Source organism: Rana temporaria, chromosome 4 (genome assembly GCF_905171775.1).
Source record: "Rana temporaria chromosome 4, aRanTem1.1, whole genome shotgun sequence".
In the NCBI taxonomy this organism is placed as follows: domain Eukaryota; kingdom Metazoa; phylum Chordata; class Amphibia; order Anura; family Ranidae; genus Rana; species Rana temporaria.
In genome coordinates, this window is record NC_053492.1 from 263,077,492 (window position 1) to 263,103,916 (window position 26,425).

General features: G+C 42.4%; 1 protein-coding gene across 1 annotated transcript in view; it reads left to right on the forward strand.

Annotated features, from left to right (window-relative positions):
- The window catches only part of FOXO3 (forkhead box O3), a 113,119-nt gene extending 92,191 nt beyond the window's left edge, over nucleotides 1-20,928 (forward strand). The window contains exons 2-3 of the mRNA XM_040350206.1: nucleotides 5,106-6,519; nucleotides 18,280-20,928. Coding sequence (XP_040206140.1) covers nucleotides 5,106-6,491 — 1,386 coding nt within the window. The 3' untranslated portion in view covers nucleotides 6,492-6,519; nucleotides 18,280-20,928. The remainder of the gene's footprint in view (nucleotides 1-5,105; nucleotides 6,520-18,279) is intronic.
- Nucleotides 20,929-26,425: the final 5,497 nt, after the last annotated feature.

Consider the following 26,425-nt stretch of genomic DNA (forward strand, 5'->3'; position numbering starts at 1 on the left):
CAGTGTTGTGTGAACAGGACACACAGAAAAGCAATTGTTTACTATGTGTTCTTCCAGTGCAGTAGAACACGGGTCACTGCAGTATGCAAGAACAGGGGGCCAGATTCTCAAAAGAGTTAAGACGGTGTATCTCAGGAAACACCGTCGTATCTCTTATTTTGGCCCCGGGTATCTATGCGAGTGATTCCTAGAATCATTTTCGCATAGATACGGCCAAGATCCGACAGGTGTAAGTCACTTACACCGTCGGATCTTAGATGTAATTCGCCGCTGGCCGCTAGGTGGCGTTTACGTTCAGTTCTCATTTGACTATGCAAATGAGCATGATAAGCCGATTCTCGAACGAATTTGAGTCACGTAGTCGTCGTTTCCGTAAGCGTAAGGTTACCCCTGCTATATGAGGGGTAACCTTACGCCAGTCCGCCGTATGCCATGTTAAGTATGGCGTCGGGTCAGCGTCGTCTTTTTCCGTCGGTTACGTCGTTTTACTAAGTCGTCCGCGAATACGACTTTACGTCAATGACGCTCACGTCGGCGTCATTGACGTTTTCCGTCGTGAGCTGGAGCATGCGCACTGGGCTCTTTTTTTCCGCCCGGCGCATGCGCAGTTCGATCGGCACGGGGGCGCGCTTAATTTGAAGACAAGCCGCCCCTTTTGAATTGCGCGGCCATACGCCGGGCCATTTACACTACGCCGCCGCAAATTACGGAGCAAGTGCTTGGAGAATACGGCACTTGCTCCAGTAAGTTGCGGTGGCGTGGTGTAAATGGCTTACACTACGCCAACGCAGAATCTTAGAGAATCTGGCCCAGGGTCTTATGGGTCCGTACAGGCGATCTGAAAATCGTATGAAAAATGCCGCTTTTCGAAGCAATCGTATGATAATTTGATCATTAGTACACTGCTTCCGATAGCCGATCACAACAGTTCATAGGATATTATCCGATGGGACAGTCACAAAAAGAAATTCTCCTACGATTTTTCCTTTTAATCAGTACAAATGCACTGCAACACATTTACGTCGCTTGCGAATTTTTATTGTGTCGTGTGAGAAATTTTGTAACTTTAGGAACCAATTTGATTTCTAGTTGTGATGAAAAAAGGTGGACGATTGGACTACACTAATACCTCCCGTATTTTTTTTTTTTTTGTGAAGTGCCATTTCAACACCATGCCCTTTTTCATGCCTTTTTTTGAAGTCTATTAAATTTATATTTAAATATGTTACCAGAGACACCACTGCAGCAGGCTGAATATTTTTCATAGCAACCAATTAGAATTATTGTGGTTAGATCAGTAAAATAAAATTGTTTTTACTTTGCTCTGTATCCCAACTGGGGGATTTTCCCTCATTTCCTGTTCTGCCCGACACCTATCGCAAAAACAGGAAGTAGAGATTTTCCTTCACTTCCTAAACTGTCTCAGAGATGGCAATACAATATTGACGGAGGTTCTAACCATTTCACGGTATCTAAAACAAACATAAAAAGTTTTGGATTGAGTAGGGCTTTAATACTGATGTATTCTACAATAGGGGCTGTTGGAGTATAAATGTGTTTGCAGATAGGATACTCTCTACACACCGCAAAGGCATTCTAGGACTTTTTTTAAATTATATATAGAAGTCTCAGGCTAAACTATAAATGGCCTTCAGTATATGCCAGAATTGAATGTGCGACTGTTTGCAGAATGGAATGTTCTGAAAAGCTGTCCAGCGGGCACAGACTGCAAACAGCTGTTAAGGTCCTGAAATGTGCTTTCCTTACCAGCTTCATATGTTTACAATATTTCCAAAGGAGGTCCTGGAAAGCAGATAGACGCACAATGTTTTCTTTGGTGCGTCTCAGTTTTAGTGATTTTTTATTTTATCTTCTGATCCTGAAAACCATCTTTTCTGAAGGTGAAAGCTTTTACAAATGTGTACTTGTCAAAGACAATTCTAAATCATATGACTGTTGGAAACAAAATGATCATTAAGAGTTGAGTTTATTAATATTATTGCCTTTTTGAAAAGATTTTTTTTTTTTTTTGGGGGGGAGGATGAAAGGACTGCTGTGCGCCAGACCGTGGTTAGCATTGAAATTGTGGTTAGCTCATGTTCCCTGTAAAGCCACTGGAAACCATGAACCTGACTGGAAGTCGCTGCATGTTGCCACAGATTAAGAATTTAAATGGCCTTTTATATTTTAAAAGCTTATTTGCCCTTGTGATTCAAGAATAGTTAGGTTTTAGTTTGACAATTCCAATAACTGTAATTCCATAAAATAAACATAAGTAAATATAAGAACCATGGAATCTGCAAAATGTAGCAGGCCGGAAAACAAATCCCAAACATAATAAACATATGTTTACTTGTTGGTAAGTAAGCATATATTGATTGGTTTACGCAAAAGTTAGAAAGTCTACAAACTATAGGATATATTTTTATTCATTTTGATATTTATTATTATTTTTTTATTATTGGTAATGTTTGCCATCAGCAAATTATAGCGGGGATATTGTGGCGGACATTCAAACACTAACTGATGCTTGATGCTTTTTGGGGACCAGTGACACTAATGCAGTGATCAGTGGTAAAAATGTTTTTAACATCAGGGTCAATCAAAGGCTTAACTGTGCCTAGCCTGTGTTTTTACTACAGTTTGGGAGGTGCTTTTACTAGGGGAAGACATGGGTTCATGTCCCTGCTTTGAAGAGACGCAGGATTCATGCCTTCCCTCTTGTCAGAACAATGATCTGCCTTGTTTACAGAGGCAGACTGTCTGTCTGCAGGATCATCGGCCAGTGCTGGGGGTCATAGAGTCCGGTACCCGCTGATTGGTTCCCGCTGTGTATAATCGCAGCAGGAGCGAGCCGACGGCGCATTTACACCCGCTACCCGGAAGTGCAGGAGTGTGTGTGTGTGTGTGTATATATGTATATATATGTATATGTGTGTGTGTGTGTGTATATATATATATATATATATATATATATATATATATATATATATATATATATATATATATATATATATATATAGATCTTGAAATACGCAGCTGATGTTCACATTACCATTTGCTTTTCCCATAGAAGTCTAGCTTTCTCCCTTTTTTACAAGGTTACCTAGGACAAAATTGGAATAAAAACGGCACAATGGGCAGGGCCAAGCAAGCCTTCTCCTACACTGAGGGAAAAAAGTATTTGATCCCTTGCTGATTTTGTACATTTGCCCACTGACAAAGAAATGATCAGTCTATAATTTTAATGGTAGGTTTTATTTAAACAGAGACCGAATAACAAAAAAATCCAGAAACTCATTTCAATTTTTTTTTTTTATAAATTGATTTGCATTAATTAAATAAGTATTTGACGTCCGTTTACCAGAAGCAGTGTACATGAGGCCTTAAAAGTACAAATTGGTGCTTATTAACAGTGCTAAAAAAAAAATTCTGATTTGACGGACGATAGGAGCTACATCTTCCTGCCCCATGTTTAAGTGCGTGTGAGGACTTGGACTTTAGGACAAATCCGTTCCTTTGTGGTCCATCCATTCCCTGGATGGACCAAGACTATTCTAGTCTTCGTCTAACTTTGATGCAATCTATCCTTGAAGGGATAGACCCTTTTTGCCATATCGGTCTACATAAACTTGAGACACGTAACGACCGCAGCTGTCATACCTATGTTCTAAATGCCCATCTTGGCGTGTGGGAGATATCTTGGTCCACGAGGCTGCAGCCGGCGTTTGTGTAAAGTTAAATAGCTTCTCTAGTTTTTGAACTATTGTCCATTGGTTGATGAAACTATACACTTGGGATTTAAGTCGCAGCTTTAGAAATTTCAAGCCCTTTCAGACCCTGAAGAAGATCCACGCTAAGGGCTAGATTCAGATAGCCCGCCGTAACTTTGTGCGGGCGTAGCGTATCTCAGATACGCTACGCCGCCGTAACTTAGTGAGGCAGGTTCTTTATTCACCAAGAATCTGCGCCCTAAGTTACGGCGGCGTAGCGTAAATCTGCCGGCGTAAGCGCGCATAATTGAAATTGTGAAGAGGTGGGCGTGTTTTATGTAAATAAAACATGACCCCGCGTAAATGACGTCTCTAACGAATGGCGCATGCGCCGCCTGTGAACGTATGCCAGTGCGCATGCTCCTAATCACGTCGCAAATAGTCAATGCTTTTGACGTGAACGTAATTTATTCGCGAACGACTTACGCAAACAACGTAAAATTCAACGCTGTCCCGACGTCCATACTTAACATTGGCTATGCCTCATATAGCAGGCATAACTTTACGCCAGAAAAAGCCTTACGTAAACGACGTAAAAAAATCCGCCAGGCGCACGTACGTTTCTAAATCGGCGCATTTAGCACATTTGCATATTCTACGTGGAAATCAGCGGAAGCGCCACCTAGCGGCCATCGTAAATATGCACCCTAAGATACGACGTTGTAGGAGACTTACGCCGGTCGTATCTTAGCAACATTTAAGCGTATCTCAGTTTGAGCATACGCTTAAAGTTGCGACGGCGCGGATTCGGACTTACGACGGCGTTTCTACTGATACGCTCCTCGTAAGTGTTACTGAATCTAGTCCTATGTGTTTTTTTAAACGTGTTGGGCGCTCTGTCGGTTGACAGTCCCTAGGCTTCTTTCTCAACTTGTTTTACACTTGTCTCCAATTTTATGTGTTCGTTTTCATCATTGTCCATTTAATATTTTCTTTTGTGTTTATTTGTCAAAATTGGATATTCATTCATAATTTTTTTCTATTTGTACTGCCTGTGGTCCATTTTAAAATCCCAATATGAGGAACCTTTCTCTACTAATAAGTATTCGGGATGGGATTCAAAGTCAACTATCTGGGGCAAAACCTCTTTTTAACTAAATATTGACACCTCCTGCAGGTTGCAACTGCATTGCATTTGAATGTGGTTCATGGGAACGTGCACAGAATGGGGCCTACATAGTATATCCAGTGCCCACTACTGGTTTAATTAAAGAAGAGGTCCTGAATTTATCCAAAGCATAAAAAAAAATATTTCTTTACGTACATTTTTATGTATCCCCTGGCTTCATTGCTATATGATTAATGTGTCCCGTTTTCTTTTTATTTCCTCAGAATTCAATACGACATAATTTGTCTCTGCACAGCAGATTTATTCGAGTACAAAACGAGGGCACAGGAAAAAGCTCTTGGTGGATGATCAATCCAGAAGGAGGGAAAGGTGGGAAGGCACCTAGGAGGCGTGCGGTGTCAATGGACAACAGCAACAAATACACTAAGAGCCGGGGAAGAGCGGCAAAGAAAAAAGCATCAATGCAGGTGTCCCAGGATGCTGCAGACGATAGCCCATCACAGCTGAAATGGCCAGGAAGCCCAACATCGCGTAGCAGTGATGAGTTGGATACTTGGACAGATTTCCGTTCCCGTACAAACTCCAACGCCAGCACAATAAGTGGTCGTTTGTCTCCAATTCCAGCAACGACTGAGCTTGATGACGTTCAGGATGACGATTCCCCTATTTCTCCTATGTTGTATAGCCCTGGCAGCCTGTCTCCATCCATAACAAAACCACCCACGGTGGAGTTGCCAAGGATAACGGATATGACTGGAACCATGAATTTAAACGATGGTCTAACAGAGAATCTTATCGATGATTTGCTGGATGACATTTCCCTCACTCCATCACAGCAGTCATCTCCTAGTGTTGGCATGCAGAGAAGTTCCAGCTTTACTTATGGCACTAAGGGCTCAAGCATTGGCTCTCCATCCAGTAGCTTCAACAACACTAGTAGCTTCAATTTTCCATTGACGGCTCTTCGTCAGTCTCCAATGCAAACCATTCAAGAGAACAAACAAGCAACATTTTCTTCCATGAACCTTTATAGCAACCAGTCTATTCAGGACCTGCTGACCACTGATTCACTTAGCCATAGTGACATATTAATGACTAAATCTGACCCCCTCATGTCCCAAGCCAGTACTGCAGTCACTGCTCAGAATTCTCGTCGAATTATTCTGAGGAGTGACCCCATGATGTCGTTTGCAGCCCAGCCCAATCAAGGGGGAAGCCTGGTTAATCAGAACTTGCTCCACCACCAGCACCAGTCCCATAACTCATTTCTTGGTGGCAGTCGTGCCTTGTCAAACAGCATAAATAATATTGGGTTAAATGACAGCAACAATTTAGACTCGTCCAAACACCAGCAGCAGTCCTCGGTCACTCATTCTATGCAAGCCCTCTCAGACACACTCTCAGGACCCTTGTACTCCACAGGCATGAACCTTCCGGTGCATGAAAAGTTCCCAACTGATTTGGACCTGGAAATTTTCAGTGGGAGCTTGGAATGTGACATGGAGACCATCATTCGCAATGAATTAATGGATGCAGATGGGCTGGATTTTAACTTTGATTCCCTCATCTCTGCTCAGAATGTCAGTCTAGCAGTGGGAAATTTCACAGGTGCTAAGCAGACGTCGTCACAGAGTTGGGTACCAGGTTGAAGAAGCAATGGAAGCGTAAGCTTACCAGGTCAGTGTCCGCCTATAAAACTTGTACTGTTAAAAGTATAATCTTATTAACCAAGATTTATTGCAATTCAATAATACATTTTAAAATCTATAAACAAACACTTCAGTGGTGAAAGACATGGTGAAAAGCAAGACTGACTGCGTGGTTTTGAATGTTTTTTATTTTTTCTCCTAGCATGAATATTACATACTAGGCTCAAATAGGGCAGATGAGTGGTTAGCACTTCCACCTAGCAGCTCTAGGGTTATCGGTTTGAATGCCAACCACAACACTACCTGCCTGGAGTTTGCATGTTCTCCCTGTGCCTGGGTGGGTTTCCTCCAGATTCCTCCCATACTCCAAAGACATGCTGTTAGGGTTATTGGCTCCTGTCAAAAATAGCCCTAGTATGTGTATATATGAATGTGATTTAGGGATCTTGCATTGTAAGCTACTCGAGGGCAGGGACTGAATGTACAATATATATGTAAAGCGCCATGCAAATCGTTGGCGCTGTAGAAGTACTGTACCTATAATACATGGACAAAAGGACTTGGTTATGAAAATATTTGTGCAGTGTTGTGAACTGAACCTTGTCCCTCTGTCCTACTTTAAATGGACCCTCTTTCGAAATGCTAGTTGATTACTGTATAGGTTCAACGCATTTTATTCACAGATCTGGAATAAGCAGGTGTCGGAATTCCTTATCTCTACACATGTTCCAGATCACTCGGAAAGCATTGAAGCCTCAGCATGACAGCCAGGCAACTAGCATTCTCAAAAAAGCAGGTTATGAATGTCAGCTCTCATACTTTTCTCATGAAAGGATCACTTTAAAGATGATCTGCCTGCACATAAAAATACACTTTTGCATGCAGTTCTGTATTCATTAATATAGCATTAAAACTCCAGGAAAAGGAAAAAAAAATTGCTCTTGCAGCAAGCCAAGCCCCCCTCCTGCCACAGCAAGGGTTAAATGCTTGTTTTTACCCATGGCACCAGGGAAGAGGACCTTTACCTATCTTTCCCTTAGGCCTCGTACACACGACCGGATCTATCCGCTGGGATTGATCCGCGGATCAGTTCCAGTGGACAAATCCGGTCGTCTGTACGGCCTAGCAGCTATTTATCCGCGGAGATTCCTCGGGCCGATCGATTTCAAGCGGATAGAAATTTCTTAGCATGCTAAGAAATCTATCCGCTTGAATCGTGTCCAGCGGATTGATCCGGTCGTCTGTACAGACTCACCGGATCAATCCGTCCGCTCCCCTCCCTCGCATGCGTCGTAATGATTCGACGCATGCGTGGAAGTACTTACCTTCCAGCGGCGACGGCGCGACACGTCACCGCGGATGTATTCCGCGCGGATTTTGATCCGATGGTGTGTACAAGCCATCGGATCAAAATCCGGAGGAGGAATCTCCGCTGGAAACAGTCCGGCGGACCGTTTCCAGCGGAGATCCCCTCGTCTGTACGAGGCCTTAGAGTATGTACTGGCGTGAGCAGAGTGACAAATGCGGTCTTCATGCTGCGTACACACCACCGTTATTAATGTCATGGAAAAAAAAAACAAAGTTTTTCTCGACATGATTCCTCTCAAGCCTGCCCTCTCACACACGATCGTGATAAAAATGCTCGAGCAAAGCGCAGTGACGTACAACACGTACGACGGAACTGTATAGGGGGAGTTCCATTCAAATGGCGCCACCCTTTGGGCTGATTATGAAAATTTCCCTTCTCATAACTTGCTTCTGAGCATGCACGGTTTTTTCCCCGTCGTTAAAGCGTACACAAGACCGTTTTTTTATGACGAGAAAAACGACGAAGTGAAAAACGATGAGAAAAAATAGAGCAGGTTCTAAATTTTTAATGACCATTTTTCTCGTCGAGAAAAATGCTCTGGAGCCTACACACCGACCAATTTAAAAAATTTAATTTTTCTCGGCATGAAAAACGGTTGTGTCTGCTTTTACTATGAAGACACCGGGTGGGAATTGATTAGGGGACCTGTATGTGTTACTGAATTGCAGAACTGCCAGAATGGGGTGTGCTGTGTAATGGTGGCCATACACGCATCGATTTAAAAAAAGCAATTTTTTTTTTCTAATCGAAATAATCAATCTATAGTCAACAACCAGACGCTTTGTAGACGGAGCTATGTTACGTTACTTTTTTTTTTTTTTAAACAATGAAGCAATTGCTACAAATCCTATAATTCTATAGCGGGTATTGTGAATACATGAGACAGTGCTGATTGTGTTGCAAATAATGCAGAACTTTGGAAGCGTATAAAAAAAAAAAAAAAAAAAAGAAGAATTGGTGTATTCATTAAAAAGATCATTGCATTCATTTTAAATACTACCAGTGTAGTTGGAGTAGTAAAATGTCTTTACAGAATGTCCCCAAATCATCTTGCGCCCCTAATGTTATGCACAAATGCTGCAATGTATGTGCCCCAGACATCTGTTGTGTACATGTAGTATTTTTGCTGATAAAACGAGATGATGTTCTCTGATAACACACCACCAACGGCTACTTGCCTATTTCGCTAGAGATCTGATTCCTGTGAGGACAACCCTGCCTTGATTCGCCTGTTACTGCTTTACGTACCATTCTGTTTTTACACAATTAAATGTTGCATGGATTATCCAATTGCAGAATTTAGAACTTTAAACATCAATTCATTTTTTATTTTTCTTACATAGGAGTGTTACTGTTGCCTGTTTGTGTCACGTTGGCTGTACAAATGTGCAACATGTCGTCTCTACAATATGCCAACATTCGAAAGAATGTTAAAATGTTATTCTAAATTGCACAAAAGTCGTTCCCTACAGTCCTGAAAAAGTTCAACCAAGCTATGTCAATGATAATAAATTTCTTTAAACTCTTTAATGTGTTTAACCACTTAAGACCCGGACCAAAATGCAGCTAAAGGACCCGGCCAGGTTTTGCGATTCGGCACTGCGTCGCTTTTAACAGACAATTGTGCAGTCGTGCGACGTGGCTCCCAAACAAAATTGGCGTCCTTTTTTTCCCACAAATAGAGCTTTCTTTTGGTGGTATTTGATCACCTCTGCGGTTTTTATTTTTTGCGCTATAAACAAAAATAGAGCGACAATTTTGGGAAAAAAATCTATATTTTTTACTTTTTGTTATAATGAATATCCCCCAAAAATATATAAAAAACATTTTTTTTCTCAGTTTAGGCCGATACGTATTCTTCTACCTATTTTTGGTAAAAAAAATCACAATAAGCGTTTATCGGTTGGTTTGCACAAAATTTATAGCGTTTACAAATAGGGGATAGTTTTATTGCATTTTTATTAGTTATTTTATTTTTACTACTAATGGCGGCGATCAGCGATTTTTTTTTTTTTTTTTTGTGACTGCGACATTATGGCGGACACTTCGGACACATTTTTGGGACCATTGTCATTTTCACAGCAAAAAATGCATTTAAAATGCATTGTTTACTGTGAAAATGACGGTTGCAGTTTGGGAGTTAACCACAGGGGGCGCTGATGGGGTTATGTGTGACCTCATGTGTGTTTACAACTGTAGGGGGGTGTGGCTGTAGGTGTGATGTCATCGATTGTGTATCCCTGTAAAAGGGATCACACGATCGGTGCCGCCGCCACAGTGAAGAACGGGGAAGCTGTGTTTACACATAGCTCTCCCCGTTCTTCAGCTCCGGGGAGCGATCGCAGGACTCTGCGGCGATCGGGTCCTGTGGTCCCGGAGCGCGGCCGCGACCCACGGCTGGGTACTAGCACAGGACATACCTGTACGTGCATGTTCCCAGCCGTGCCATTCTGCCGACATAAATGTGCAGGAGGCGGTCCTTAAGTGGTTAAAGGGGTTGTAAAGGTTAATTTTTTATTTTCTAAATAGGTTCCTTTAGAGCCGGTTCACACTGGGGCGGCACGACTTCAGGGGCGACTTGGCAAGGCGTCCGGAAGACGACTTGCAAAATGACTTCTGTATAGAAGTCAATGCAAGTCGCCCCCAAAGTCGTACAAGAACCTTTTTCTAAGTCAGAGCGACTTGCGTCGCTCCTATTAAAACGGTTCTGGTGAATAGAATGGGATGCAACTTGTCAGGCGGCTGAGTCGCCCGATGAGTCGCCCCAGTGTGAACCGGTCCTTAAGCTAGTGCATTGTTGGTTCACTTACCTTTTCCTTAGATTTTCCTTCTAAATATTATTTTTTTCTTTGTTTTCTTTGTCTGAATTTCTCACTTCCTGTTCCTCCTCAGTAAGCTGTTCTGGCTGACTAACCACCGTTCGGATGATGGGGGCAAGCTTACTAAGGAGAAACAGGAAGTGAGAAATTCAGACAAAGAAAAAAAACATTTAGAAGGGAAATAGAAGGAAAAGGTAGGTGAACGAACAATGCACTAGCTTAAAGGAACCTATTTAGGAAATAAAAAACAAACCTTTACAACCCCTTTAAGGTCTGATCTCCAGGATGTCAAGCAATAGAAACCACCAGAGTAAACGAAGCAGGGTGTTGGTAGAATTCTTACCATCCTTCGGTGGATGATGCTCCAGCATACATGAAGTTCATTCATCCAAAACCAGGACAGCACTTTAGCTCAGGGCTAGACAAATCTTGGGCGCCAGGTCGCCATGGCGACTAGAAATAGGGTCCTGGCGACTTGGCTTGGAAGGGGGGCAAAAAAAAAAAAACTTTTTTTGTGAGCTGGCGCCATCTGGTGGTGAGCCGTTGGTATTACAAGTCATTACCACCAGATGTGTAAGCTGGCGCCATCTGGTGGTGGCCGTTGGTATTACAAGTTAAGCATTACAAGTTAAAGCGGGGGTTCACCCTATCGACGGGAAAATTTTTTTTTTTTTTTATTTTACCTTAAAATCAGGCATTGTAGCGCGAGCTACAGTATGCCTGTCCCGAATTTTTTACCGCCGTACTCACCTTGTAGTCGTCCATCGAAGATTCCGGGGAATGGGCGTGCCTATGGAGACGGAGGATGATTGACGGCCGGCTCTGGCGCGTCACGCTTCTCCGGAAATAGCCGAAATAGGCTTGGTCTTCACGGCGCGTGCGCATAGCCTGTGCGCAGGCGCCGTGAAGAGCCGAGACCTACTCCGGCTGTCTTCGGGGAGAGTGACGTGCCAGGGCCGGCCGTCAATCATCCTCCCTCTCCATAGGCACGCCCATTCCCCGCGGGAGCCGGAATCTACGATGGACGACTACAAGGTGAGTACGGGGTTAAAAAAATCGGGACAGGCATACTGTAGCTCGCGCTACAATGCCTGTCTCGATGGTAAAATGTGTCGGGGGTGGGTGAACTACCGCTTTAAACAGCAATTCTAATGTAATTTTTCACTATTTTCACTGCCATCTTCTTCCCTCTATTTAGAACCCCCAAACATTATATATATTTTTATCCTAACACCCTAGAGAATAAAATGGCGATCGTTGCAATACTTTCTGTCATGCCGTATTTGCGCAGCGGTCTTACAAGCGCACTTTTTTGGGAAAAAATTACACTTTTTTTAATTAAAAAATAAGACAACAGTAAAGTTATCCCCATTGTTTTTAATATTATGAAAGATAATGTTACGCCGAGTAAATTCATACCCAACATGTCACGCTTCAAAATTGCGTCCGCTCGTGGAATGCCGACAAACTTTTACCCTTTAAAATCTTCATAGGCGACGTTTAAAAAAATCTACAGGTTGCATGTTTTGAGTTACAGAGGAGGTCTAGGGCTAGAATTATTGCTCTCGCTCTACCAATCGCGGTGATACCTCACATGTGTGGTTTGAACACCGTTTATATATGCGGGCGCTGTTCACGTATGTGTTCGCTTCTGCGCGCAAGCTCGTCGGGACGGGGTGCATTTTCTGGCTCCTAACTTTTTTAGCTGGCTCCTAGATTCCAAGCAAATTTGTCAACCCCTGCTTTAGCTCACTTGCTGCCTTTATAAAGACGAGCTGTCAAGCTGACACCTTTACCAGCCTCAGTAAACTGCTGCATTCCTTCAGAGACTGTATGCACTGCACTCTTTCTCAAACCAGGTGCACCCTTCCTGCTCTTTCCTCTCATATTCTTATAAAAAAACAAGAATGAGGCTCGACACTCATAAAGTGGAAGTAAAAGCTAAACCTACTCCAACCTCCGTTTTTAAGCCTAATCTATCTAACCCTGTAAAGAAAAGATCGCTATAATTGCCTATTCTGGACCTGCTCCGGTCTACTCTCCCGTGGCGCCTTCTGTGTTCAGGAGAAAGCCAACAACGACTGGGAAGTGACGTCACCCATAGACTTACTATGGGGCTTCCATTTTCAGCTGCCTCTCCTACATACTGAAGCTGCCGCTGACCATTCAGCCTGGGACAGGACCCAAGCGGCTTCAGAATAGGCAAGTATAGTGATCTTTTCCTTACAGGGCTAGATAGACTAGGCCTAGAATGGGGGTGGAAGTAGGTTTAGCAAATGGGTTTCATCTTGTCTTCAACATTAAAGTGGATGTAAACCCAATTCATGAAATTTGAACTGGGCACATATATCTGCAGTATTTTCCCATAGCTCTCTCCTGACACATTCCTCTGTTATCAGCCTGATAACTCCTGACAAATTCTCAGACACATTAGATAAGCTACCTGAAATTTCTGTCTGGGGAGGTTACTATAAATTAGCAGGCAGCTGGTCCTGTTACAAAACACTTCTGAGAGTCTCTGCCTATGTGGAGAGGGGGTGTGTGCCTTTCCTCCAATCAGCAATTTTAGCTATTTTGGCTGTATGCCCAGACATCACACTCTGTGTTAGTCGGTTCACACTAGTGCGATGCGGGAACTGTGCGAGTTTAGTCCGAATGCAATGCGATTTCAGCCATAGTATCTGTATGGCTAAAAATCACATTGCATGTGATGTGCAGTGCGAATCACATGCGATTGTGCACCACGCAGCAGTGTGAATCGGCCCTTAAACAGGAAGAGAAAACCTAACACGATCTGAACTTTCTAAACAGTATATAAATGTGAAGACAGCAGATATACATGTAAAACCTATGTAGGGAGATTTGGTTCATCTGTGTATCATCTGAGGCTGTTCACTTCACTGGGTGTATGGACCACTTTAAGTTTCATTCTGGTATCCTCTAATGCCGCGTACACACGACCGTTTTTCATGTCACGGGGAAGTTTTTCTCAACGTGATTCCTCTCAAGCCTGCCTTGCATACACACAATCGTGATAAAAAATGCTCTAGCAAAGCGCGGTGACGTACAACACATACGACGGCACTATAAAGGGGAAGCTCGATTCGAATGGCGCCATCCTTTGGGCTTGATTATTCAAATTTTCCTTCTCATAACTTGCTTCTGAGCATGCGCCCCCCCTCCCTTAATCTCCATGCGCCCCCCCTCCCTTAATCTCCATGCAAGGATGCATGGATTTCTGTGGGATTTATTTTTTTGGAAGCACATGATCAGAGCCTGAGGCCTCGAGCCCACCTACTTGTGTGCTATTGGCAAAATAATATTCGCTATGGTCTTCCTGCTTCTCCTCCCCGGCCAATCAGGAAGTGGGTCTTGAGACCTGATTGGCCGGAAGGAGAAGTGCCGTGGGAGAAGCAGCTGGGAAGCTGCCGAGGACGAGCGGCAGGGAAGCTGCTTGCGACCTGGATAGGGTAAGTAGTGAGGAATAATCTATCAGGGGGGGCACCACTGCTAAGCTAGATGAGCACTAGAAAATGTTTAGTATCTATTGAGCGTCAGCTATGATACATGTACAGTGCTGCCCAAATTGAATTTTGTTTCCATATCTGGACTGTTTCTGGTTTACTTTATTAGCAAGTAAGCTAATTTTATCTGACAGCAAGCTTTGTGTGTAGGGAAATGCCCAAATGCCAATACGACTTCTCTGCTTGCAATTTTTGCCATATGTTGTAAATCATTTTACACGGATCTACATTTGATCATCTTTCTGTAAAAAGTGCGCTTTGATTTTTTATTTTTTTTTCTCCTTTTTTAAGAAAGAAAAAAAAATCAAGGTGGTTTGTGAAATCTAGTTCCAAGCCAAGAATATATTTGCTCTATTTTCAACACTGCAGCAACCTTGATGGTTGGTAATGTGTGCTTTGACAGTTACAGCACAAGAAAGCATTATTCTTTTGTAAATATTGCTCAGGGGATTGCACTTGTCATAGGTGAATGATTTACCTTCTCTGTCTAGCTTTGTAAAGGCAAAATCTGTACTCCACCCACACTGTTAGTATTCATCTCTGCCATGTTTCAGCAGTGACAGATGTTGGATGTAATCGACACTGCCTTCTCTTGTATGGTCTGGCCAGCAGGTGGGACACTTGTTTGTGCACAGCTATAATAATAGGTCCTTGGTAACGAAAATGATTATTTGAATAGTTGGCTCCTTGTGTCATCAAGTGCCTCAGGACCGAAAAGCTGCAGCACGTTTTTCTGACTATGCTGCAGCACGAGTTACCATGCTGTTAACCAAGATCATTTTTGTTTAATTTTCTTTTATATAGCTCTTCCGGAAGAGATCGCAAGATTAAAAAAAAAAAAAAAAACTACGTGTACGGGCTTAGAGACTGAATTGAAATACATTTTTACAAGAATACGTTTTTACAAAAATAAGTGTTGAAAAACTACTTCGACTTTCTCTTGCAGTCTTGGTTAGTTTCTTTTTCAGATTTTATGGGATAGAAGGGAAAGGTGAGGGGAAGAAAAACATTGAGGAAGGATGGACAAGCTTATTCCTAGGTTGTCCATCATGGTCTTGTCAAGTCTTTCCTGTCTAAAATGTCCCAGACAAACCTCTGACCTCCTCAACATAGGGGGCGGTGTGCTTTGATGGCATGTGGCCTGGTATGATTTTGGGGGGGGGGGGGGGCAAGCATGGGTCCTGGGCTTCATGCTTGGATAAGGGTCTGGTATGAATTATGGAGGTGGCATCCCCCACTGTTTAAAAAAAAATGGCGTGCTGCTCCTCGCAAAGTCCATACCAGACCCAAAGGGCCTAGTAGGGATGGAGCCACAGAGACACACACACACTAATGCCCCGTACACACGATCCGAAAATCGTACGAAAAATGCCGCTTTCGAATCGATCGTACGATAATCGGATCGTTAGTACAGAGCTTCCGAGAGACGATCAGGACAGTTCATCCGATTTTATTCCATCGGACATGCACGGAATTTTTTTTCGTACAATGCCAGATCGTACGATTTTCGTTTAATCAGCACAGCTGTCGTTCGAAAATGCAATACAAATGCATTACAACACATGACATCACTTCCGATTTTTTTTATTCTGCCGTACGAGAATTTTCGTGACTTTAGTAAACTCATCAGATTCGACGTGAGATTAGCATACAAAAAAAAACGAACGATCATTCGTCCGATAATCGGATCGTGTGTACCGGGCATAAGGATGTGGTGGATGTTGGCTCCTTAACATCCAGCTATGCTCTCCTTGTTAAGGATGCTGCCCGGTGTAAATATACCACAAGTTTTCACTAGTAAAATACTGCATCACTTAAAGGAGAAGCCCATCCTGTGCTTTGAAGGCTGGGCTTCTCCTCTGAGCCACTGGAGTGCAATTCGTTTTGCACCCCTGTGACCCGTTTTCAGCGGAGATCGGTCTGAAGTCCGCTCTCTGTTGACGTCACTGCAATCAGTTGAGGCAGCGCATCATCCTGACTTAGGAAGTCTGTATCCGCCAGCTGCCTGCCCCTACACAGCTCAGCATTTCAATGAGCATGGAGGAGCAGAGCAGGAGAGATGCTGACTGACGGCAGCTCTCCTTCGGGGAGGTGAGAGCAATGACTAAGCACTGACTGCCAGTGCGAAACGCGTCGGCCATACTGAATGTTGTTGGTTTGCAGTGACTGTATGTACAGTTGAAATAAAAGACATCCCTTTTTTAAGTGATTTTTAAGTGATTTTGGAGTGCGGCTGTCCAGTTTTTCGTTCTTCCCAATTTTTGCTGAGAGCAATGTTTGGTGGCTCAGTTCCCAGTGCAGAGATGCTGGGGAACAGCTGCAGCATCGCTCTGATGCTGCATCCACCCAGGTAAGTATGAATATCCCCAAAAAAACAACCCCTACTTCTCTTTTAAAGCCATTGCAGGGTTTTAATAGCGCTTGTTTTTGTGAATTAAAGCGGTAAATGTAGCTTAGGGAATTGAGTGCATTGTGTTCCAAAAGGAAGCGTCTTCTAAAGATGATGCACGAGAAAGCCTGCAAGCAGTTTGCTGAAAACAAGCAGACTAAGGACATGGATTACTGGAACCATGTCCTGTGGTCTGATGAGACCAAGATAAACTTGTTTGGTTCAGATGGTGTCAAGCGTGTGTGGTGGCAACCAGGTGAGGAGTACAAAGACACGTGTGTCTTGCCTACAATCGAGCATGGTGGTGGGGAGTGTCATGGTCTGGGGCTACATGAGTGCTGCCTGTCTGGCACTGGGGAGCTACAGATCATTGAGAGAACCATGAATGCCAACAATGTATTTTGACATTGTAAAGCAGAGCATGATCCCCTTTTTTTGGAGACTGGACCGCAGGCCAGTATTTCAACATGATGACCCCAAACGCACCTTTAAGACGACCACTGCCTTGCTAAAGTATCTAAGGGTAAAGGTGATGGACTGGCCAAGCATGTCTCCAGACCTAAACCCTATTGAGCATCTGTGGGGCATCCTCAAATGGAAGGTGGAGGAGCACAAGGTCATTCACCAGCTCCATGATGTCGTCGTGGAAGAGGACTCCAGTGGCAACCTGTGAAGCTCTGGTGAACTCCATGCCCAAGAGGGTTAAGGCAGTGCTGGAAAATAATGGTGGCCACACAAAAATAGTGACACCCACTTAGGGGTGTACTCACTTTTGTTGCCAGTGGTTTAGACATTAATGGCTGTCTGTTGAGTTATTTTGAAGGGACAGCAAATTTACACTGTTATACAAGCTGTACACTCACTACTTTACATTGTAGAAAAGTGTAATTTCTTCAGTGTTGTCTAATGTGAGGGGTGTACTCACTTTTGTGAGATTGTGTGCGTGTGTGTGTGTATGCATATATCTATCTATCTCACTAATTTCCAGGTTTTATCAATCTGCTCTTTAGTCTAAATACTGTATATACTTGAGTATAAGCCGACCCGAATATAAGCCGAGGCACCTAATTTTACCACAAAAAAATGGAAAAATTTATTGACCCGAGTATAAGCCTAGGGTGTCCATGTCCATGCCTCACTGTGTCCATGCCTTACTGTGTCCATGTGCAGGCCTTACTGTGTCCATGCCTTACTGTGTCCATGTGCAGGCCTTACTGTGTCCATGCCTTACTGTGTCCATGTGCAGGCCTTACTGTGTCCATGCCTCACTGTGTCCATGCCTCACTGTGTCCATGCCTCACTGTGTCCATGCCTCACTGTGTCCATGACTAAACTTACGTTTAACATGGGAGTATATAGAGGGGGTGCCCAGCTTTGAAAATGCGGTGCTCCCCGACCGTAGGTCCCCCGAACAACAATCTTCGCACACTTGTAGAGGAAGAGTGGGGCTATATGTGTGCCAAGTTTGGGGTCCAGGTGAGCTACGGCCGGCCGGTATTGGGTCCCCAAATCCCAGGAGATCAGGCGCAAAAAGGTGCCTCAAGTATAAGCCGAGGGGGGCATTTTTAGCACAAAAAAATGTGCAGAAAAACTCGGCTTATACTCGAGTATATACGGTACTTGTTAAGCAAGCATAGTATCTTTAAGGCTAAACCTGTTTTTTAATTATGTTTTACTCTTTTTACAGGTCCAGGAACTGACAAAAGACCCTAAAAATGAAACCCTTTGCCAAAACTACTGTCAGCAAGTGGACAGTGATACTGTTTACAGTTTAAGACCTTTTCATGAAACCTGCGTCAATTTTCCTTACATAACGAAGACTGTTAGCAGAAATCCTTTAACCCCTGCAAAGGTCCTTCTAAGATCTTTTCTCCCCCTCATGCTTAAGTATGCAAAACCTTCTGCATGGAATGGGAACGTAGACGGAAGAGTACAATACATTTCTTGTGAACACTGTGTAGTTATGCAGCGGCGTGCGTGTCAACCGTTTTCATAGCTGGTGCAGTTTGCCTTGCATCGCACCCCTCACCAGCTGTGAACAAGCAAACCATCTCCATGCTGTTTATTTCTTTCTTTGGTGTTGAATTACATTTTTTTTTTGTCTTTTTTGCAAATCTTAATTGTAAAACTCTCATTGAGTGTCCCATTTCTTCATTTTAGTTGCAGAAATCCTCTGCTAGACATTCATCTAAGCTAACAGTCAACCTTATACAAATTTCTACTGCCGCCTCTTTTACGTGGAGAAACTGTGTCACGATCACTTTAATTTCCGTTATAACTTACTTTTTTCATTTTTGAAGATGAGGAAATTCAGGGATAAATTTGTTGCTGACATGGTACTACTTCCTGTCACCCAAATCAGTTGTATACTGCTGTATTTTACTAATGTATCCTGAACAGTGGAGTTTATACCATTTTTGTTTTTAAAGCTGTATTTTCATGCCTTGTTGTTTTTTGTTTTTAGGTTTTTATTTTATTTGTTTTTCCCCCTCCGGGCTTATTGTCATGTAGAGAGTTTAAGCATAGAAAATCCAACAGACATAGCAGTGTTTTGGCAGCGCTGTGTATGCACGGAAACAACCAGAATTACTGTACATGGGATGTTTGTACTGCACATTGCACTATATGGGTCTTCCATTACTTCACTTGCCCTGCACATGGAAACCCTGGACAGCAGTGTGACACAACTGTCTAATATTGTACTATGCTGTCCTCTACTTGCAGAACCTGACATTGAGTATAGGAGATGGGGGGGATGTTTCATGTGACACTATTATCTACACGAGATAAAAAAGAAGGGCCCTTCCATTATATTCTTTGGCATGTCTGATATTCTAATTCTAAACTGGTTTCTTTTGTCTTTTATGTATATTATTTTGGGAAGGGGGGATTATAGTGTGAACAAACCTCAATGGTACAATATTGCAGCTTGATGTATAAAATACAGAAGGTGTTGATTTGCAAATATATACATTCTGTATTTTTGATTGATATATGAAACTTTCCTTAACATGGCATTATTGAATATAAATATATAAATATATTTTGTTATGTACAGAGATGAACCCGTATGCATGGGAATTAGGAAACCGAAGCAAAGTAGCATCATATTATTATTATTATTTTTTTCTAAAAGGTTTGTCGCATGCTTTCCTATGGCACGGCCAATTCTACATTGGAAACATGAGCTTCTCCCCTCGTTTGCCGCCGCCACCACCACTACTGATAAAGCCATTTGTGTAATTCCTAACAGCCCTAGACTTCCCTGCATTTCATTGGTGGGGTTAGAGCTGTATGATGGGTGTCCCAGAAACTTTGTACTGTAGCCATTATGTGTTTTTTTTTTTTTTTTTTTTTTCAACACGGCTATTTGTCAGCCTGTACCGCAATGCATGTGGTTTTCATTTTGCCCAATATACCTATTGTAGTAAAGTAAAATGTAGCAATTACTTTATTGGCACACCTCAGTACAGTCATAGGTGGTTTAGTTGATCCTACAAATGATCCTTTAAGCAAGAAGCCCTGGAAGCAGGCTTCAGGGACACAAGAAGGCAATTGGCCATTTACACCCATGGTGTTTGTAGCAGTGGCTATGTCTCTGTTTACAAAGCAGTCTCCTGTTAGAATGCATAGAGGTGCACCAACACATTACGAACTGTGAATTGAGTGAAGGACGCCACGTAGTGTCCCTACTGTAATACTGAACAAAGTGAAATCTCCTCGGCATTTTGTGATCTACACTCGCCATCTTCTTATTCTTCAGATATATCCTTTATTTTGTTTTTTTCATTCAAACTTTAGCTAAAATATTTTTATGGTTAACGCTGTCAAATTAATACCGATTTTAGTTCGATAAAATTAGTTGTATGGAATACCTGAGGCCAACTAAAAAAAATAATCCTGAAATCATGTCGCAAAGAGCTCTGAAATCAGCTTTGATTAGCAAGAAATGAAATCCTTAGGTTTTTAATCATTGTTTCATATATCCACGCTGGCCCCCCACAGTTGCTGTACATGCACCTCTTTGTAGAAAATGTGTGTTAACGTAAATATTAATACTTATATTCCATGCGATACAACAACTCCTGGCATTCAATATTGTGGCTCTGCTTTGTGGATGGTATATACCGGTAGGCATTTTTGTGGGCTGGATTTTTTTTTTATTTTTTTTTATTTTTTAGGCTATGAAAGAAACACCTTGGCGCTATTAGGTAAGCTCAATCATTCAAATGATCTGGGTAATTCAGGGTATGTACTATGTACACACATGTACACCTAGAAACGTATCCTTTTGGTGCATTTGATGTGATGATGTGTATCAGTACAAAAAAAAAAACCTGTGGGTGTGTCCTTCAGACCTTGTTATACAAAAAAGGTCCAGGAAACTGAAAGCGCATTGACACCCAGTGATTTCTATGGAGGTAAAGAAGGGCGAGGGTGTGCCAGAATAAAAACCCGGCAATACTAAAGCTGAAATGCCATTTGTGACTGCCAGCCTTTCTGGTGTGCCTGGGGGTTCAGCTTTTATATTTCACATGCAGGAGCTTAAATGATTACATTTGGCTAGAAAGTGAATACATAACTGCTTGCTCCGAAGTGAGAAAGCATAGCCATTACATATAAAAGGACTTTACCAGCTTGTAATAAAAAGCAACACCAGATTTATCAGCAAAAGAACAGGTATCTTTAGTGTTCTGGATGTTTGACACTTAGGCTGGGTTCACACTAGTGCAAATTGGATGCGAGTTTCCCAACATTCAATTCACATGTTAGGAGATTGTGACTGGCTCTCTATGGAGCCGGTTCACACAGCTCCATGCTGGCTGCGGAGCGACGTGCATCTTTGGCTTTGTTTTAGATCCAAATTCAGGCAACAATTCAGGCCTTAATCTTCCCTAAAATGGAGAACAGGGACGCACCAGACCCCTGCTGTGAGCCTCACGTGAAGACCATATGAACCCAGCCTTAAGCTGCCCATGAATGGATGGAATCTCTGCCGGTTCAGCATCTATGGGCAGGCTGATTGAACCCAAGTCAATACATCAATCTACATGGGTTCAACCAGCATGTCAGATTTTTAGCATGCGATTACTGCCAACTGCTATAGCTGCACCCACTGAAAGAACACAATGGCTCCGCAGGAGGGTTTCAATGTTGTGTTGATGGGGGGAATCAAGCTATTTTTTTATGCAGGAAAGAAAATCGCATAATCTGTGGCCTGCTTTACAAAAAACGATGCCACATCTGATGTTCGTATTGCACCTTATAGCCTCATATTTACATGTTGTGGATCTGGACACAATAGTCATTGGCTTGCTTAACCTTGGTATAGGAGCCTCACATCAGGATCCAGACTGGAAGAATTCATTCACTGTTGGGTTTATTTAGTAAGATGGCGTAAAGAATAAGGATGTGCAAAGTGCAGAAAATGTCACTAAGCTAAATATTAGGGCCAATTCACACCAGATGCAGTTCCATGAGCATTTTTTCTGCACAAAATGCATGCACATTGTTTTCCATGTATTCCAATGGCTCTAGTTCACACCATGCAGTCGGTTTCTGCACCAGAAACTGACTGCATGGTGTGAACTAGAGCCATTGGAATACATGGAAAACAATGTGCATGCATTTTGTGCAGAAAAAATGCTCATGGAACTGCGTCTGGTGTGAACTGGCCCTAATTGTTTTTATAATAATAATTGTAGTACCACTTATGTTTTTAAATGAGCTCCTTTCACTTGGCATGGTACTAAAAGCTGTACTATTTTACAGGCTGACAGTGGTTGTGCTTTTGGCATACTGCTGTTATCGATCCATATAGAAGATAATGTAGAAGAAATAAGGATAAATGTTCTGATTTACAGACCTCTCATTAATATTGAAAACACATTTCTTCCAAATGTAAACTCCAGCAGTATAAAAGGACCATTTTTATGCAATTTAGTTAATGTGTGAATCGCCATAGGTGCAAGTCGGCCACTTTAAGAGCAATAGGGGGGCACGCGTGCTACACCGATACGCGCAGCCGCGATGACCACCCACGATCGCTCTACAGTCAGAATCAGGATCTGTGTAAGTAAACAAACAGATACCCATTCTGACAGGAGTAGAGAGAGAGCTGCTGTTCCTAGTGTCCAAGAATCTCTCTCCCTCTCCCCCCACAGTTAGAAACGCCTCCCTATGGAATACTTAACCCCTTGATCGCCCCTAGTGTTAACCCCTTCCCTGCCAGTGACAATTATACAGTAATCGTGGCTATTTTTAGCTCTAATCGCTGTATAAATGTCACTGGTCCCAAAAAGTGTCCAGTCTGCCCCCCGCAATGCTGCAGTCCCGCTAAAAATTGCAGGTTGACGCCATTACTAGTAAATATTAAAAATGCCATAAATATATCCCCTATTTTGTAGACGCTATAACTTTTGCGCAAACCAATCAATATCCTTTTTTTTTTCTTTACCAAAAATATGTAGAGAATACATATTGGCCTAAACTGATAGACATTTTTTATTTTATTTTTTTATTTTTATTTTTTAATATTTATTATAGCAAAAAGTAAAATTTTTTCTTTTTTCAAAATTGTCCTTTTTTTTTGTTTATAGCGCAAAAATTAAAAACCGCAGAGGTGATCAAATACCACCAAAAGAAAGCTTTATTTGCGGTGGGGGGAAAAAAGGACATACATTTTGTTGGGGTACAATGTCGCACGACCGCGCAATTGTGAGTAAAAGCGACGCAGTGCCGTATTGCAAAAAAAATGCCTGTTCATTATGGGGGCAAATCCTTCCAGTCCTTAAAGGAGTTCTCTGACCTAAAACTTTTAACCCCCGACTCATAGTGCGCTCAGCCTATCGGCGGCCGCGACGGGACATTGCTGCGGCCGCTGATAGGCTGAGCGCACTATGAGTCACCGACACACAGGAAGCGGAAGAGACCGGGACCGGAGAACGGGACGGCGATATCGGAACAACGGGGGATCATAGGCAGGTAAGTGAAAGTTTATTTTGTATAGTTTTACAGCCCGGGCACAGCGGGGGTTAAAAGTTTTAGGTCAGAGAACTCCTTTAAGTGGTTAAGTACGTTTCTTTGTTTCAATTTTAGATCCTTTCTGCAACTACTAAATTCGATTTAGCCACCGGTAAAGAAAAAAAAATCGCATAGAAATGGCATAACTAGGTAACCCTTGTTCTTTTGGAGTGTTCTTTTGAGTGATCACCACTTCTGTATCAGAATGATTATGTATCACTGGCACCTTGACACTTTTTTTTTTTTTTTCCTTGTCGCCTGCAGCTTAGAAAGGTTTACTTTAGTCATGGTGGTTTGTGCTGCCTGCCAAGTCCCTTCAGTCTCTACATTATAGAAGAACCTGATTTTCATACAATGTACAATTAATTCCCTATATATACAGTCTTCTCAGTCATGAAGGGATCAGAGGGAGAATTTGATGGTGCTTGTCAGTATTTTATATTATGTGAAGTTTTCAATGCTTTGCATCATTGCAGTGTAGCAGAATACCCTCTAGTAAACAATGCTGAACAATGAATAGTCTGATTCTTGACACATGTATACATTTGGTTACATTTAAGCCACAGCAGCTGCAGTATATAGTGGCACTCGGCTACAAAGTGGAACCAAATGTGTTCAGCATCAGGAAGCTGCTTGTCATTTGTGCTGCTCATGGAATTTTGTTCTTAATGGTGCTGTAATGGGGTGCTGAAATCTCCTTTTTACTGCGCTATATATATATATATATATATGCCCATCAGGGTTGCCAGGCTCGGTAAAACCAGGGACAGTATGTAAAAATCTATGTTTTTTTTTAGATCTGTCCCTGATATGTCCGAAACCGACATGCTTTTGATGTGAAAATCCCGAGATTTTAGCTGCCCCGCCTCTGCACTGCCTCCTGGCATGGTGGCCATCTGTAAGCCAAGGGGCCCCATAATCTTCTATTGCCCGCGGGCCCCATGAGTTGTCAGTCCGCCCCTGTATGTGTGTGTATATATATATATATATATATATATATATATATATATATATATAAAGCCAGTACTGCACAAAGGTTTCATGTAATCCTGCCTTTGTTGGGGGTAGCCAATTTACCCTGACCTCTGTTTTAAAGGCGCTGTATCGCTTAGCAACCTCAGCAATGAAATATACACTGATGTATTTCTTTACCACTCGAAATCGCTTATTGGCTTTGCAAGTCTTGCCTTAAAGACTATCCTGTTGAACAAATGATTGCAGAATTTAACATCCCATCTATTGCTGTGTTAAAGCAGTATTAAAACCAAAAGAAAACATGTATGCTATTGCAGTTTAACAGTTCTTAGGTGTAATGTTTTGCATTAGTTTTCTTCTATTTTCATCTGGTGACCCAGCCAGTTTGCTTTTGATCAGTTTTTTTTTTTTTGTAGTACGTTTCTGCAGTGCGTTTTTTGCACACATTTCTTATGTTTTAGCAGATTAAAACATGCAAATTGCGGCACTACATGCTTTTTTGCGGCTTCTCTATTGAAGTCTATTAAACCAAAAACACACTGTTTTTTTAAATATTTGTTAAATACCCACATTGGGAAATTGTAGAACATGTACGGAAGCTGCGGGGCACAAACCATTTTTATTAAATTGACTCGGCCCACTACTGACAGAGGAAACACCAACTTAAGCGTTTTAGTATTTGTCTGTCCAGCAAGGGGCTAAGATTCAATTTGAGATAGTGGGTAGGCTCAGGAGAGACCACCACCCCCAGGTTTTTAAAAGAATTGGCGACAGAGATTTGGCACAAGTCGGGAGAGGCGGTTCTAGTGGGTCAAGGGGTATAAGGATAGATTTAGACCAATTTATTGTGAAGCCGGAACATTCACCAAATTTGTTGATAGTTATCAAAGTCTGCAAGGAGCCTGCTGTGTTGCCAAGATAATGCAGAGTGTCATCCGCGTAAAGCGAAATGTTCTTATCAAAAGATCCTCTGCGAAATCCCACCATGTTGGGGTCCTTGCAGATTAAGATGGCCAATGGTTTGGCTGCGAGGGCCAATGGAAGGGGAGACGGTGGACATCCCTGTTTAGTACCTCTGCAGAAGGAAGGGTGGAGAGAACATTGTTAATATGCAATCTGGCCCTAGGATGAGAGTACAGGACATGTACCAAATTAATAAAGTCTCCCCCCCCCCCCCCCAAACCAAAACGAGAGAGAATCTCCCAGAGATGGGGCCATTCAACGCTATCAAAAGGCTTGGCTGCGTCTAAAGAAAGGAATGGCTCTACCTCCCCAGATTATCCACTGGCACCTGTAAAATAAGGAAAAGCCTTCTAATATTAGCTGTTGACCTGGTAGGAATGAACCCCGACCTGGTCTTGGTGGATCCGTTTTCCAATCACTTAAGAGAGTCTGGTAGCTAGAACGCGTGCAAGTAATTTGACGTCCGTATTCAATAAGAACTATTTTTTTGCATCTAAAGTCCCTGACCCTTTCCAAAAATGTAGCAGCTGAAAAAAATCATAGACGTGAACATGTCCCATAGGAAATCATGTTAAATGGACTGTAGGGTGTTTCTGAAAAATGCACTAAAAAACGCACAGGTGTGAACCAGGCCTGAGTCCATTCTTTTGAAAAAAAAAAAAAAAAAAAGCTCTCTTCCAGATGTATCTATTTACATGCCATGTAAGACCCGGTTCACACTGGGGCGACTCGTCCGGCGACTCAGCCGCCTGACAAGTCGCGTCCCATTCTATTCAATAGAACCGTTCTAATAGGAGTGACGCAAGTCGCTCCGACTTAGAAAAAGGTTCTTGTACGACTTTGGGGGTGACTTGCATTGACTTCTATACAGA